This window comes from Saccostrea cucullata, unplaced genomic scaffold (genome assembly GCF_032062105.1).
Source record: "Saccostrea cucullata isolate Sc308-1 unplaced genomic scaffold, CSIRO_AGI_Scuc_v1 ctg441, whole genome shotgun sequence".
In the NCBI taxonomy this organism is placed as follows: Eukaryota; Metazoa; Mollusca; class Bivalvia; order Ostreida; family Ostreidae; genus Saccostrea; species Saccostrea cuccullata.
In genome coordinates this window covers 77877-96107 of record NW_026921375.1, presented here as the reverse complement: position 1 = coordinate 96107, position 18231 = coordinate 77877, and the positions used below count along the sequence as shown (strand labels likewise).

The 18231-nt window shown below is 34.8% G+C and overlaps 1 protein-coding gene across 1 annotated transcript in view; it reads right to left on the bottom strand.

Annotated features, from left to right (window-relative positions):
- LOC134259843 (protein dachsous-like) overlaps nucleotides 1-11991 on the bottom strand; it is a 31241-nt gene extending 19250 nt beyond the window's left edge. Inside the window, exon 1 of the mRNA XM_062742442.1 lies at nucleotides 9738-11991. Coding sequence (XP_062598426.1) covers nucleotides 9738-11468 — 1731 coding nt within the window. The 5' untranslated portion in view covers nucleotides 11469-11991. The remainder of the gene's footprint in view (nucleotides 1-9737) is intronic.
- Nucleotides 11992-18231: the final 6240 nt, after the last annotated feature.

Below are 18231 nucleotides of genomic sequence, written 5' to 3'. Positions count from 1 at the left end.
GAGTGTGTTCTACACAGGGAAAAGTCCTCTTTTCAACTAAACTAAAATATAGGTCAAATTAAACCTTTCACTAAAATGTTTTTGAAGATGATTTTTATCAATAAATTGCTGATAATAGAGAGTGTTTTAATGTGACAAGCAATGGAGATCCGCTGCAAGCAACAAAGGAAGGCTTTTTTTATGACTTCCATTTACTCTACTCAAAATTCCTCATTCTTAAATATGTTTTATTTTCCTTTTAAACCCTGGCTACCCCAGCTATATGAGATATCATTTTGCCTGTATGGAGGTTTTTGTGTCTGGTGTAGTCCCCGAAATATCAGTGTGATTTATGATAGAACAACGACACATTCACACACTTCTGAAATTCATATATCTGAATTGTCAACATAAGAGTGTGATAAAATGTGCAAAACGGATACATTGCCAACAAAATCTTTGTCCCTTAATCCTAATTTCAATGCCTTCACAGAAAATTTTATTCCCCTCTCCCTTGTAAATGAAACTTTTCAGGATAAAGAACATGCTCAAGGGCTATTTTTTTTCAGCAAAATTACCCCGGCAGAGCTTTTATTTCTGCATAAATGTATTAACATGTATATTCAAAATTTACAAATAGTCTGAGTCAATTTCATTTATTCTGTGTCAGAGAAAACTTCAAATAAGATAAATAATTTTTTTATGTAACAAAATGCATGTGAATAAATTAGGGGGAAAAAATCCTTCAAGATTTTACTTATGCCAAGACCCTGGCCATGACATCTGATTTATGACTTGGTAGTCTATTCAGTTCCTTACAAAAAACCATCTATATAACTAACACAGACATAGAAAAAATCTTAATAGTATTTACAAAACAAATCAAATCTCCAGATATCATTTAAAAGAAAAAAGCATGGTCCATTTAGCATTGTCTTTAATCCTTCTCTACCCCCAGCTGTCAGGGCGAGAGATCTATGGAACATGAAATATACCCTGACACAACCTCCACAGTTAATGTTCTGAAAATCATTACTGACTGCTGGAATCATTATTTTACATTGCACCACCCTATCAATAAAGTAGACCAAAAAATCATACATCTCCTGAATTTATCTGTCTGTTTACCACAGAACCAATATTTTATGCCTAGAAAACTAACATTTTTACTTTCTACACTTGACAAATAAAATATTTTCAATTCTTTTCTCCCCAAGATTCCAAATTCCAAGCAGTCGTCTCTATCCGGTGATGTATTTTGATAGCATTACATCTAGACTTAAAAACTATTTTAGTGATTACCGGAGAAAGCTAAAACGATTAACCACCCAAACTTATTTGTCTTAAACCCTAAATGAAGCAACAAGCAAAGTTTAAAAGCTTTGGGAGGAAAAGGACAATCGTGAACATGACCAAACATAGATAGCACGGTGACGACCAAGCCATTCTGGGTGTCTGCAGGCAAACAAGGCGGGCAGAATGGATGACGGAATGCTGCCATGTCTGTCTGACACAAACTCTAATGTTAAAAGAAAATGACAAATCATTAATGTAGTAATCTGAATTTCATATTCTAAAATATCTATGGAACTTTCACTGTATATTTCTTATACCTCAGAGGGTGGGCATATCCAGTACAAAACCAGAATTTATTAAAAATTCACAAATTATCACATCTCTATTGACAACAAGGGAAGTGGTTGTGGCCTGTTGTTGGGTTACCATACCGTTTTTTGAAATGTAAAGCATAACCAGCTTTTTAAAGAAGTTGATATGCAAGATCATTCTTTATAATGTCAACTGTGACTTGATTAAATCTAAATGACGGCCTAACAAGTAAACAGATACTTTCTGTCAGGAAAAGTTACCCACTAAGGGGACGGCAAACCACTGAAGCTTTTAGCATCTCAGTAACAAAGCCCGGATTTGGGGACCACTTCTTGCATTATCACAACTGTAAATCGGATAGGTTTGTTGAGGTACATGGCTTATGTACCTATGATTAAAATTCCATAAAAGCTCTAGGTCTGGCTCCTATAACAGAGCCAGTATACAGAAATAAAACTAATCCACAACACGCAACAAACCAACAAATGGCAGATTCACACCCAGGAGACTACTAAACCCATATAGTCCAATTTTGGGATTAGATTGCAACTTCTGAGAGGAACAAAATGGACAGGTATTGCCTGTTAAACAATGGGAGATGAAAGACCTTAGCTGTTTTATTGCCCCCATTTCTACCATATTCCTAGCAAAGGAAATTCAGATTGACCAAAATCTCCTCATTCTGAACATTCCTACGAATTTAAAGATTGAAGTCTTTGTTTAGAGAAGATTTTCCTTTAATATCCCTCCTTAATCGGAATCTTGTTTTCGCACGCAGTGGGTGCTCACAAGTTTTAAATGGAGAAATATTTTAATCCTATGATCATCCTTAATATTGCTAAATTTTCAATTTTTGTGGGATAAAAGTTTTAAAGTCAATCTTTTGAAATTACTGCCTAGAACATTTGAAATAAAAATTCCCTAGGGTAAAATTGACTGGATTTAAATGAATCATATTGGCTGTGAAGCCAAACGTTTTTAATCTAATTGCCTAATCTTCAGTGAACTGCAGTTTGGATGAAAAAAGTTTTTGTAAGTATAAAAGCATATTAAAATGATTGAAGGTTGCCGCTGTATACATATAATTGAGGGTAGGCTATCAGCACTTAGTGCTAAATCAGGGTTCTAATAGATTCACATATTCATGTTAATGTGTGAAGCACAGGGGTTCATTAAAAGTTTCTGGTAGTCACAATTTTGACTGTATATTTAAAGTTATAAAGCTTCAAATACACTCTCTTCAGACTAGGTTACAGCAACACTATAGATACTCACAAAGCCATTTTAAATTTGGAGAGGATATCTGGATACTGTTTAAATTCTAGGTTAAATAATTGTATAGGATTTTTCATAATTAATTTTTTTATCACCAAAAAACACAACTGTTTAAAAGGTTCCATGTCAACAAATTTTTAGTAATTTAATACACACAAAAAAGAAAAGACATTTTAATGAAGTTCAGTCTCAAATGAACAAGGAACCCACAACCACTTAGTACTGACAAATTCTGATATTAGGTTAATTTCATAAACTGTGGCCCTGTAATTTTATGTCCCCTAAATCTTTCCTGGTTTACATTTGATCAGGTTTAGTGATTGGGAGGAATTTTTTGGGAGATGTGAGGTTGGATCGAGAGGGACACCCTGTAATTATCTTCCTAAATATCATTCCCAAAAGTTCTTTATTCCATTGATCACTCACAGTGAAATACGGCAGAGAGATTTTTATCTACCCAAGACAAATATTAAAGCCATAAAACACCAGAGGCCTCACAAAGGCATGAAAGAATTGGCAATCACTTGTGACATTTGTACACATTTGGACAGTGCACCAACAGGAGAAAGGTGTGAACCCGTGCACGCCCCGACAGGTGCCCCCCTTTATTCTGTAAGGTGCCCACCTTATCTGACCATGTAAATTATCCAAGTCTATTAAAGACCAGTCTGTCATGGGTTTTAACTGTCTGAGGAGTAAGAATGCTGTAACATGGTCCACTATGTACTAGTTAACAGGTGTTGACATCTCACTTTAAGTGGGTACTCTAATAGTACTAATCTAGTTCTATGATACCTGTCATAACTCTGAATTTTGTTACACCAATCCTCATGAATTTGTCTCACTTGTGTAATCAGAAATCAAACAGCTTTACAAGATATTAAAATGGCAAATATGTGTAGAAAGAGATAATAAAACAGTACGTGACACCTAAAGTTTATAAACCAGTTATCGATGTTGAAATGATTTTCTGTATGAATTTTTTTTGTAAAATTTTACAGCACTAAAGTAATAAATATCTGCGTATCCCACTCTCTGATTCTTAATTTCTGTCTGTGCAAATGCCTGTAGTTCAGATAAATGTGTGTTTATTACAGAGTTTACACAAAAAATATCTGTTTCTTGATTTCAAAATGATCAGATCAAAACAACAAATTCAGATTGCTTTAAAAATAGTCAAGTTCCATCATCTCCATGCAAAAACCTTTTCTAAGATATTAAATTATTAATGAAATATAGCAAGTTTGTACATACAAATCTCTTGATCCCCTCTTTATTTTAACTTATGAGTCCTTACAAAACCTTTGTATTATCACAGTTACTAACACAGATGATAAAACACATCTGCCAGATATAAACCTCTCATTTGTCACTGAAAAATTATCTAAAACCTTTTGTCCAAAAAAAATAAACCTATTTCTTAATGCTTAAAACATCTACCAAAAACAGTCAATTACAAGAGAATTTAATACATTGCATATATTTTTTTATGGAGTACATCACAGTAGCTCTCATTTTCTGGATTCTCATGCCATGGGTCACTTGCCTACCTTGCAGTGACACATCAAAAATACGGCCATAAAACATACACTACATGTCCCTAACAGGACACCGTGATGTCAGAAATAAAACAGTAGGCAGGTCCTAGACTATTGATAGTCATCTCCTCCATAAACATCATATATCAGCTTCAAATTCAACATTCTACTATACTCTCTGCATATCCTTTCAATGAATTCTGCTGAGTCAAAGTCAAACAATTGGTGGATACTATATTTATGGATTAACAACTGCAACAGAAAGAAAAGGAAATGACTGCTGAAAGTAGAGAAAGCATATTGTCTTCAGTCATAAAAAAGCATGTCCTTGACTTGATCTTTCTTTGCAATGTTGGAATCTTGCATTTTCCTTTTCAGGATATTGTCGATATTATACTGTAATGGAACCTTTACATTTACATATATACGTTGTCAAAGCAGTTCTCAGATCACACGCACCAGCCACACAAAATTCAACTGACATTCTAATATTTGCACATGTAAAATTGTTGAAACCTATACATGCATTGTCAAAAATTGAAATATGTCTGCATCATTTAACAAACATAATCGAGTGAAGTTGGAGATGGCTAAATATCTTACTGATCTCTTTCAAGCATCTGAATAACAAGGTATAAGATATTCCAACCGGTGTGTGAACAATATGAACTAGAGGCAAATCAAGACATTTTTATCAGGCCTTACAAATGAGAGTGTCACATATCTTACTACACAAGAGCTGTATTTTTGGGCAGAATATGGAGAGCTTTTGTGCTACTGCTTATTACAGCTTGAGCTTATAAGCTATATCTAATATCTAATCTGGCCATCATTGAGACTTTGTCAATGATACACAGGGCAGATTGAATTTCAATCAGCGACCTTAAAGAGAATCCATTTAGAACCTGCCTGGCATCCAAATCTCTGCTAAAGGGTCATTCCGTCTAAAATACGTCCAAATATCTCCTAACTACTGAGCTGTATGTCTCTTATAATACAATATGCATACAAAATGAATTATTCAGTTGGAATCTGTAAAACTGCAGCCAACCACAGCATAATTAGCCTTAAAAGAATCTGAATTTTCTCAGACCTTGATATAGGGTATGTCATCAAAGAATATTTAAAACATTCACGTTAACACTGTATCAATTCATGTGAGGACTACAGGCACACTTACCAGGTATTTAATTACTTTCACATAATCATAAAAAAAAAATAATAATGATAAATACAGACAAAATTGATTTTATGAATTCCTCAGTCGTTTTTTTAAAATCAGTATTGGATGTATTGCTATAATTCATTTTAAAAATTCAATAACACTTTAATTTTTTGACAACTTTAACAAAATTTGAGTGGTGTTTCCAGACAAGATCATCGGCCAATTGTTGACCCTAACTGGACACCTACTGCAGCTATCTTGCTGACCATCTTATAAACCCTACACCTTGTAGCTCCTCAGGTTCTTCTAACATTATCTATGTGACAAAAAGGGATTTAGGGAGTTATGAACACACCACTAACCAACTCAGTGTGAATTTTATGGAGGCTGGTCACAAAGTGATTATTCTGTGACATGCTTCCCCATGTGTAACCCAAAAGAGCAATTTGTATGAGCAGCCTCTTTTAGAATAATGCCTCTAATAGGATTGAGGGGATTAACCCATCACTGCGGCCTTTAGCTCCTTGGATCTATGCAACTCTACCAAGACGCCACTGAAATTTCAACATAACTGCATATTTTAATATTTATAAATGTAAAATCCTATAAAAACTTAAAGCTATTCAAGATTCTGTCTGTGGCATCCCCCACCCATTCAGTTTTAGAAATGTACTGTGTAAACTAGTGGATATAAATATTTTAAAAATTTATGCTTTCTTCAATTTTCTTGACAAAATATGCTTATGATTGAGTGCCCACACAACTTCACAATTCAATTTTCAAGGAAAACTGCATTGATATAAAACACTTTTCCTTTTAACCCAAATTTCTGCCTTAATCAATGCAACATAAATATATACTGGGATCACATACTTTCTCAACAGGACCTCAGTGCCTCAATCAAATGGATCTTTTGTTGCACAAATAATGCAGGCAATAAAATCACAGGCAGTCTAGACCAGGCTAAGGTTAATTACCAAACTGCCCCTATTAAGGAAAGGGTTCTCATTCTGAACTTTATTCAATGAAATGCCTTTGCCTTTGAAATATTTTTTTAAACAAAATAAATGTATAGACCCTATTGGCCATTGCCATGGCTGCAGAAAAGGTGAAGAAAAGAATTTTAAGAGAGACAGAAAATTTATAGCAGTTTCAGAAAATTTATGTTTGTATTAAATCAGTCAGAAAGGTTTGTTGTCTGTGTTCCCGTAAAATTGATTTTTCAGGCGATTTGAAGAATATCTGATATTGACAAAGGCATGGACAAACATGGTCAAATGGACTAGGAGAAGAACTGGCCGTGATCTGAATAATGGAAACAACAGGAGGGAATGCTGGGAGCTGGGCACCTGGTAATTTACGTCGTTTGTCATCCGTCATGGCCTCATCTTTCATCTGACTCTACCTGGACAAACCTCTCATGCACATGTGTATGCCATTAATTTTACGATGGTGAATAAGCACATAAACAAAGAACCCTGTCAAGCATTATAACAAAAACCCATGACAAATACATATACGTGCAGGCTCCTCTGCACTAATTCACAATCACAGTGTTTTGCAATTAAAAATACAAATAAACAACAATTTAATTTACTACACAGGTGATGAATATGTAATTAAAGCTGAACTTAATTGGTATCTAAAACACTTACTCTGAAGACCAAGTCAAAGTGATTTAGAAAATTAAAAGTCACCACACTTTTTCTATTCAATATCTCAAATCCTTTAATATACTGAAGTTTTTTTTTTGTCCCTTTGATTTAGACATAACAGGATTTGACTGTAGCATACCTATATTTACCAGTAAAATTACCTTTAAAAGTGAAGAAAATCGGCTACCTTAGATTTTCACTCTACAATATTCTGATTTTTGTTTCAAAATATTAAAATGCACCGCATCATAACCCCCTAAATTAAGTGATCTATTGTAATTATTGCACATTTCAAATGTTTCAAATATGAATCACGTACCATAAAAATTACCGGTACATGAGTTACCCTGAAAATGTAACACAATTTTGAGGTTTAAATAAAATTCTTTTGAGGTACATTTTTTCCTAAGGAGGTTTTTTTTTTTATCAAACCACGCTTTCCACATTTTAGGAAGAAAGTGTTTAGGGGTTCTTATTACACAATGTATATAGCTCACAATTAGCTGTCAATTTATCTTTTATCTACCTATTGATCACACTCTTTGATTTGAGGAAATCGGTCACTAAGTACTGACTATAATAGTTTAATACATGCTTAGAAATTTGATAATTAATGATACTCATTAGGGAGAGTTTCTATTGTGGAGGTGTCATGCTGAGCCCATGAAGTCATCATTATCGCCTGTATAATCAGTATTTGTTACCTAGTTAACTTGTGTTGTGTTATTTACTACAGGCCCCTATGACAAAAAAATTGATTATAGGGGCTGACATAATGATTTCTCCCCAAGTCCATGACTGCACCTGGGCGACCCCTCAACTAAAAAGTACACCTTCAACTGTTGGGCAATTTCAATAAAAATTACCAAAGTTTGTATTAACATGATTAAAACTCTTAAATGCCCACACAAAAGAAAATAAACAAAGGGGCTACACTGGTTAAGCCTCTTCTCTTCTCTCCCACAAAACACTAAAGGATTAAGAAGAATGGACATTATAATTTTGGTGTAATACCATTCCGAGTGAATTGGAGAGCTAAATGTCAGAAATTTGATTATGTTAGACTGCCCAATACTTGGGTGAGGCCCAAACTACCCGACTTCTGTTTTTTCTGGTGACCAAGGCCAGTCAGACCATATTGGTCACCGGCTCACCCCTCGCCGTGAGACACCATTTCTCTGTAATGCGGATTCCATGTTTGCTCCACTGGATGTACCCCTTTATTCCTAGTGTCAACAGAATATTTGTACTGGGATTATGGCCCGGGTCTCTCTATGGAAGACATTCCTCCCACAAAGACATAATGTGAACAAATTAAAATCCCTTCTGTACACAACTCAATGCTTTTCTTCTGCATGTGTGGATAAAATCTTTGAAACATGTTTTCTAACAGTTAATAAACACAAGCTATTCTTTGAACTGCCCAGTTAAAACATTCACTTGAATTCAATGAGCCTAATTTAAGTAAAAGAGATGTTGTCTAAAAAGAAGATTTAGTCTATTTATAGAGTATGACATTTGTGTTCCTAAAAACTTGTTTTTATATCGTTATCCAAAAATAAATCTTTTTATTACTCTTCCACATTAAGTAAAAGTCATTACTTTTTAAGGAACTAATTCTCATTTGATCATCATGATCTTACATGTGTATGCTTTATTAGTTAATTATGGATTGTGTCCTTTTCTTAACAGTATTTCATGATGGTCACATTGACCAATTATTGCCTTTTCTACACATTTTCCATTGTTCCTCTGTCATACGCGCCTCTCTCTTGGTGCTTCAGAAGGCTGCAGTAGATGACAGCTACTGCCCTTAGGGCTAGATCTGAACCACTGTCCAACCTTCTTACCAATTCACCATGATCAAAGCCCCTTGTAAGGAAAACAACTAATGTGACCAAAGAGACTCTTTTCCTTAACATCAAAGCATGGCTCCTCATGTTAGCAGGAAAACAACAGGGTGTAGCCTCTCTTACAAGCTAAAAATCCATTTACCATAGAAGTCAAAAAGTCATCAGAGAATGTAAGGGTTAGACTAAACAAATCAATTGATTCTAATCAACCACTCTCCATCAGCTCGATGTTGTCCTTGGCTGATCCTGCCATACAACATGTAAAGACCAGGCGACTAATTTAATTAAAGAATTAATACCAATATAGGGTAAATGTGTATTTTTCCTCATTGGAGAATTCATTTTTTTTCTCTTCACACACAGAATAATCAAACAAATGCAGGTGTCTGTGTGTGGATTCCAGTATTCTTGAGAGGGGAAAATTCAGCAGAACACATTACCACACCATTCATCATGCTTTCTGAAATAATCCATCTTACTTCAAAACCCAGCTGCCTGCTTTTTTTTCAATCATTTGTTAAATCTTTACATTTCCTCAGGGCACACACTAGTTTGCAATGAAAATTAAGGGGAACATTATGAATAATGTTTGGTTCTATATCATATATCAAATATAAACTACTTCATAACACTTCATAAATCGTTGGTCACCTGAAAAACTTACCGTCAAGATGCAGGAACCCACAGCTACATTTTCAGCAACTCTGCCTTCATAGTACGACCTCTCAAAGACAGGTTCAAGGTCGTTGACGTCGTCAATGGCGATGCTGACAGTGGCGGTGGATGACTGCGGTGGACTTCCATGATCCGTTGCAATCACAGTAATCCAGGGGTTTGAATTGTGCTCACAGTCAATGTTTGAACTACTCTTAGTGGTGATCAACCCAGTAGAACTATCAATTTGAAACCAATCTGCATCGGATGAAGGATTGGATATTATGCTATAAGTGATACGAGCATTTTCTCCCAGGTCAGGGTCACTGGCTGTAACCTTGACAACAGTTGAACCAGCAGGTGCCTGTTCAGGAACTGATGCTGAGTAAATTGTTTTTGTAAACTTTGGAGCATTGTCATTCACATCTTCTACAATCAGTGTGAAAGATTTACTTGCATACAAGGGTGGTCCACTTGGGCCTGAGTCTTCGGCTGTAATTGTCAGGTTGTAATTAGCGTAGCTTTCTCTATCCAGGGGTTTTAAGATCTTGATGCGATACACCACCCTGTCATCTGTCACAAGGCCGAAATATCCCATGTCTCCCTGCAGCGTAACATTAACATTGGCATAGTAATTATTTGGGGAGTCTGGGTCACTGACAGAGATGCGAGCGATGTAGTCCCCCACTGTTGCGTTTTCAAATGTTTTGTTGTCTTTTATTAGGTAAACAAGGTTAATGTTTGCTGGTTGCTCATTTACGTTTGTGATATTAACTTCTACAACTGCATTTGATTCTAATGTTTGGGAACCGTTGTCTCTTGCAATCACAGATAACTCGTAATGTTTTTGTCGTTCGTAGTCCACTTGTTTGTTGATTCTAATGATACCCGTATTTTGTTCAATGATGAAATGTTCCTCTGGATCTCGCTGGCGATCCAGTAAATAAGTAATTTTCCCGTTTTCACCAGAATCGATGTCTGTAGCACTAACCTTAACAATACTAGTCCCAATCTGAATACTTTCGGGTACAACTGTAGAGTATTTTGTGTGTGTGAATTCCGGAGCATTATCATTGGCATCTATAACACTCACATTTACCAAAACATTCGCTGTGTGTCTAGGAACTCCCCCATCACTCACTTGAATGATCAAACTATACTCTTTTACACCACTGTCATAATCTAACTTTCCATTTAACACCAAGTCCAAATACAGCGTTGCAGATGGCAATCTGGATTCCAGTTTGAACATATTGTCTTGATTTCCACTGATGATGGTCGCAGTATTTTGGACTGAGTTGATCCCAATATCCCGATCTTTCACACTACCGATGTGGACTTTGCTTCCATTTGGTGACATTTCTGAGAGGGACAGGGATTTGCTGCCACTCGGAAAATATGGCACATTGTCATTTGTGTCAATGACATTTATCTTAATCTGAATGGTTGTCATTCCATTAGAGTGCATAGAAAGTATCACAATTTCATAGCTTGACTTGGTCTCCCTGTCTAACTTGCGGGCAGTGCGGATAAGTCCAGACTGGATATCTAGACTGATGTCATCTGAAGATTGCAACAAAGTGTAAGGTGGGGGGTAAGCGGTCACATTGATCTGTCCTACATAAGTTAGTGGAGCCTGTTCTTCTATGACATCAAACTTGAGTGTCACTTCCACTTGACTTCGTACTGCTGCTACTAAGCTCAGTAGCAGCAACAAAAGGTTGTTATTCCAAGGTTTCATTTTAATGTATGAGCATGATCAAATGCCTTCCTTTCTTCTAAAAATGTTAAAATACCTTCTTTTCAGTCCTTCATACATTGCGAAGCCATAGTGAGCGATGGCCTGGACTCATTCCCTTTATTCAGCGCGACATGCTTGTAAATTATCGCAATTTCAAAAACAGCTCAACAAAATTGTCGAAAGTTCATAAGACCCTAAATGTTAAAATAGATACCCTTTCAAATCCAGGAACCATTTTCTCCGCGGGAGACAAAAGGACTAATTGCATACCTTACCATTACACAGTAAATATACGGCAACACGCTGAGCCGACTACCTGTCCAAACGTAAACTCCAATAACACACCTGTAAAACCTTAAAACAGCACTCTCACACACAGGATCTCTGAGTCTTTCCAATAAGATACCGCCACAATTTTAGTTTCCTATCACACTCTACATTTTTACTCTTTTCTCTTCTGTCGATTCAGTAACGTGGTTGTGTTGTCTACGGTCCGACTCGAAATCAACTGCAGTTTCTAAGTTTATCTCGATTGAGCCTCGTTTTGGATTTTAATCCACAAGCGGTACCTATACACAGGTAATTTAGCTAGCCAAACGGTGTGTAAACATTGAGCCCCGTTTAAAAAAATGAAAGAAAAGGATTTTAGTAAACAATAGAATGCAATCATCACAAGTCAACTGAAGTGACGCACCCAGGTGTAAATAAACTAAATAGATTCCATTAAACTAAATAGATTCCAATGTAAGGCTAACATGATTTGGCATATACTCGTATAGTATCATTTTGAAGTTTATATAGGCCTAACGTTATTCCTTTTTTGTTAAAAATGAAAATTGTTTCTTTTTAATTTCCACCCCTCCCTTTGAAAAAAAGAAGTGAATTTTGAACAAGTGCAAATTATACTGATATATAATAAACTTATAGATATTTCCAAGAATAGACCTATTGTCCAAAATAAAAAAAGAAAGAAATTCCTTCATAGTCATTTTTTGTGTATATTTTTATTTACTATTTTTCATTGCATCAATAATTTTAAGTTTATGTAATTTAATGCATTTTTTACTTTCCAATATATCAAAAAGCTGGTATACATTTTTTTTTAAAAAAAAAACTCGCATCGTTATAAGATTGCTAGAGTTGTCCTTCCTATGGTACATGTACCATCAAGATCGCCGCAAGTCTGCAAGCGCGGATCGAGAAATTTACAAAAAAGCCAATCTCAGAAAATCTGTGACATTAAAAATAACGATAAATAAACGTAAACAAGTACTTCAAACAAAATTCCTCTTCGTTCGGTTGGGTGGGGTAAATTGAAAGGGGAGCGGAGGGGGGGGGGGTCAGCTAATCGATAAAAACGACTCTTTTTCGCAATCTAAATAAAATAAGATCTTTGATCCTCTCCAACTAGATCGCTTTTATCAAAGCTCTAATTTTAATCATATTAACTTTTAGTTACTTTATGTCTTTAATTGCTACTCTTAAAACCACTGGCGGTAGGTGGGGTTTGGGTAGGGAGCTAGATCCGCACAAGAGTCTAACCGCTGTTTATGAACCATTCTGTGCAAATTTAAAACTCTAATTTCCATTGATGTTCATGAGTTCCACTTTAAGAGTCTTGAAGTTTTTAGCACTAAATATACTTTAAAAATATATGACACCTACAGCTAAAAAATCAATTTGGCACATAAACATGTATGATGATAGTTAAATTTAACCAATCATGCAGTAAAGCATTATCAATGATTGCAATGATGAAAGTAATTTAATAATCACAAAATATTTTCAAAATTTTTTCAGTTTCAGGGAAGCTGTTCAAGTTTTCAAAAGAATGTCAAACTGAGAGTAAAGGTCAATAAGTCAAATTTTCGGATTGATTGATTGTATGTTGTTTAACGTCCCTCTCAAGAATTTTTTACTCATATAGAGACGCCACCACTTTCCGGTGGAGAGCTGCAAATTTTGTCCTATACTCTACACTTAGAGCCATAAAGCAGGGAGGGATCTTTTTTGTGCCAGCACCTACTGCGACACGGGGCCTCGTTTTATACGGTCTCATTCGAAGGACTGATCTCCATGTCCCACAGTGGGATTCGAACCCGCGACATAAGGACAAACTCCTTACTTAAATGCGAGTCTAGAGCAGACGCTCTAACCACTGCGTCACGGTGCGTTGGTGGTGGGTATCCAGCTACTAGTCTATCTCTTCATCCAATTCCAGCATGATGATCGTTCTGCTGCTTGAGCCATCTTTTGGACTGCTGTTCCCTTACTTCTCCTTGTCTCCCCTAGACAAGAGAACATCCTCCAAACTGATTGTACCGGGAATCCTCTACATCCGACCTCTAATGGATAGTTCCAGGTCTGCCATCCTACCTCTCTACATTCTGAAAGCAATAAGTCATATTTAGCCTTCTTTCTTTAATGGGCTTCCTAGCATCATCCCTCCCAGGGCAGCCACGTAGCATCGTTTTTGAAAGGGGGGGGGCAGTCAGAGAATTTTTTTTTAACTTACCTGAAAAAGTTGACAAGCAAACAAAAAATTGTCCAAAGTCGAAAATCCTATTTCGTGGGGGTGGGGGGTTAGAAGCCAACTTTTTTCTGCCAATTTCTTTCAGTACCAATTTTTTGACCTACTACATTTTTCTTATATCACTAAAAGTTAGGGGGGCAACCAGCCTTTCAATAAACATTTCCTATAGTTTAAGTTATGTTGGGGAAAAAAAGTGGGGGGTGGCAGGCCCCCCTGGCCCCCTGTTGCTACGTGCCTGCAGGGTACATGTATTTGGTGTTGTCACAAGGGATACACCTGTGAAATATGAACTTCCTTGTACATACTGTTAAAAAAAACTTCAAGGTCAATATGTCAAATGTTGATACTCCCAGAAAAGTCTTTTCACAGTAAATTCACATTAATGTTGAAAAAAAGAAAGGCATAGCTCGAAGTCTCAAACCAAACAAAAGTTATGGGCAAGGTTAAAGTTTTTTTTAAAATAAACGCAGGGTTTTTAGGGGTCATAGGGGGCCTGAAATAGACCCCATTCCAAATGGTAAGTTTTTCCCAATATTATAAAAGGAAATTCCCAAAAGAGAATCAAAACAAACAAATATGGTTAAAAATGTCTGAATTCCGTAACATGATACCAGGAATGGTGTTAAAAAACAAATTAAAAGTAATGTTCCAAAAACTGATTGACTAAATGTTAAATAAGTAAATAAAATGCCTTGCATTCATGAAAATAAAAACATATAATTAAATTTATTTACACGATAAAATGAAATATGATATTATTCCAAATTTAAACAAAATGTCGCTATTTTCCCAAATGCAAATAAATGCACAGTCGCTTGACTTTGATATTAACGACAACAAAATTCAAAAGCAATACAAGGGTTATCTTTCTTATTACGCTATGTGGATCAATTTTTTTTTAAACGTATAGGGTCAACATGCATTAAATATTCAATACTAGTATGCAAAAAGCAAAAATCAAATCATATATATTTGTTCTTTATATATACGATTAGAAAATAACAAAAATATATTGATATATGTTCTTTATATACGATAAAAATTGTTTTCAATGTTCACGATGGATGTATCAATTAGATTGTAAATGTTTTCTAAATACATCCCCATTACCAGTTCAACAGACCCCCCCCCACCACCACCACCACCACCACACACACACACACACACACACACACACACACACACACACCCTAACACACCAGCATCGTGGCCCTAAACATGCCCTGTCGGTTCCTGAGTATGGACTTCTCTTATTGACACCCACTTCAAGAAAGCAAATATTTGTGTACCAAATCTAAACATTCAAGTTAAACAAGGTTTATGTGAGTGCAGAGAAACAAGATTTCGTCAATTTGTCGCCGTTCATTGTGAAGTGCTACCGCTGAGGTATCCCTCCCCTTTTCTATATATATACATTTAATTCAAGTCTATAGTCTCATTTCGTGGATTTTATTTTATTTATTTTAAGTAATTTTATAAAGTTTATATGCATTTTTGTACTGAATAGTAAAAAATTATGAACCTACTGTATACATATTTTTATTTCTTTGTCGAGTGATATCCATTCTTTCTTCGTTTAATTTCATAACAGTAGAGTTAGCGTAATCAAAGACATCTAAATGGATTTTTCGTGTTTTTTAAAAATGGGATAGGGAAAAATATTCTGCGAAGAAGTATATAAAAACAGAGCAAACGATTCAACAACTATCTGAAAAGTGTATACGTCAAGTGTGGTCGGCTGGCATGGTGTTGAAAGGCCTCTAAATTAAAATGTACTCAGAATTCATGACAAGCGATTGATTGAGATGTACATTGTAATAAGGTTTTTTTTTCTTTCCAGCATTTAAGAATGCACCACCACGCACCCGAGCAGAGGATTTGCTGACTAGTGAAGTCAAATGAAACCTTAATCGCTAGGCTTTTTGGCTGGATTTACAAATTATAATTTAAAAAAATCAAACATTTATTCTCAAGTGGGATGTTTTTGGATCAGTTTTGATTAGTGAAGGTTTAATGTAAATTAAATTAGGAACTTTGTACATTCATTTGCATGTTATAGTAAATTTCTAAATGTATATATGCCTTTCAAAGTTCTTTGCTGTTTTCTTACATAAATATCCAACATTGAAAAATACTTTGACACCAGTTATCTCGAATCTTCAAAGAATGAGTTATTTGCATAAAAACTAAAAAATGTTTTGAAAAAAACCGAAGGAAAAACTCTGAAAGGTTTTAGAAATCAAGACAAATGACTATATAAATTTGTTTCCGTGGTATGTTTATATAAGAACATGTACTTTGTTAAACATTGGCATGTACCTTTTTTCGGTTATACATTATGATGACGTTATCATCGTAAATGATATTACAGACACATATTTATTTGTATACTGGTATATATGTATATTGATAATATTGATTTTGATTGCATGTTAATTAGCGATTTGATAACCCCAACTGCTGCATCTACAGGTACAGTTACTTGTATATATTGTATCAGATATACACATGTGTGTGTGTTTATGTTTGTGTATGTTTACTAACCTTTCTTTCAGAACTTTCTATCTTGTCATTGTAAAAAAATAAAACAAAATCTTTATGCCTTATGGGCCCAAAATTGGAAAATAAAATTATCTAATTATCTTACATTATTGTGGTTATTTTGTTCGTTTTGTAAAAGTATGCCTTTTCAAACACCCTTTGTTTGATGAAAATAGAAAATTATAGCATGGTAAAATTTACTGTCGAATATGTTTATTAAAAGGGTTATCCTCCACATTCAAATTTATATGTAGAAATATATTTTTAAAAATTTTCAAACAAAGATTAACTGACTGTTTTCAACAAGAATGTGATGCTTTTTTTTTCTTCGCCTTCAAACACATGTCAAAGTGTTTTGTGTATAGATATTTAACAAATAAACTGCATGCAATCCTATTTAATGAAACCAATTCCATCCAAGTATATTCAATTGATTACAAAATATAGATTAAGCGCACATTTATTAATGATTGAGAAGGGAAGATTTACTCATATTCCTAGGGAGAATAGATTTTGTTTTTGTTGTCAGATGGAGGTTGAAGATGAGTATCATTTTATTTTAAAATGTCCACTTTATCATGAGTACAGGAAATTGTATATTAAAAAGTATTATTGGTATAAACCTAGCATGTATAATCTATTACAATTATTATCAACTGAAAATGTGAGTGAACTTTGTAATATAGGGAAATTCTTCCAAAAAGCAGAAGCACTTCGAGATTTACATCTGTAAACTGAGTATTTTTTCTATGTTTGGTTGGAAATATTGTATACAACAAGCAGTATTAACTTAAAAGAAGTATATGTAAATATTTCATTTATGTACTAGTACATTAATTCTGTGCTTTACATCCTGTATTTTGTAATTATGTTATCTGATAAGTCATATGACTTAAGGAACAAACAAACAAACAAGAAAAACCTAATTAGACCCCCGAGGAGATAAGAATTTGAAGATTTGGGCAATTTATGAAATTTTTGTATATCATTTTTACTCGTCAAAAATTTGTCGAGTATAAGTTGTATATATTTCTTGTGGTTTACCCCTCCCCCTCCTTCAAAAATGATGCTACGTGCCTGCGTGTACGGAATACCGATGAGACGTTGAATGGACGAAGTCCTGGTACGATGAAAAAGAAAACCAAGATTAAATAAAACTACAACTGAGCATGATATCAAACTATATCATTTGATCAAGAGTGTACAGTCCGGCGCCATGTATTTCCCTTATACTAAGTAGTTTATAGTATATCCATCATCTTATCAGAAGGTGCCAAAACTTAATAAATGGTATAATTCCTAATGTATTAGATATGAATCTTGAGATATTTCACAAAAACGAAATTGAGTATTCATGAAATAGTGTAGAGATGATTTATCTAATTACAAACAGAGACTTTGATATTACGTACAAGACCGTCAGAAAGGGGAATGGTTTAAAAAGGTTGCCCCTTACAAAAAAACTCGATATTATGTTTTTGAACAAACGAATATACATTATTTTCTTGATGAAGAAATGCGAGTAATTCTAGAAAACCTTTCAGAATACACCAGAACTTATATCAAAATGGACCCCCAAAATATATCTGGCTAAGAAAGGGTATATTCCCCTAATACCCTTTCTGGAAACATAGTGTGTAATGATGAAAATAATATTTTTTAAATTGCAGCATCTTGCGATAATGCAAA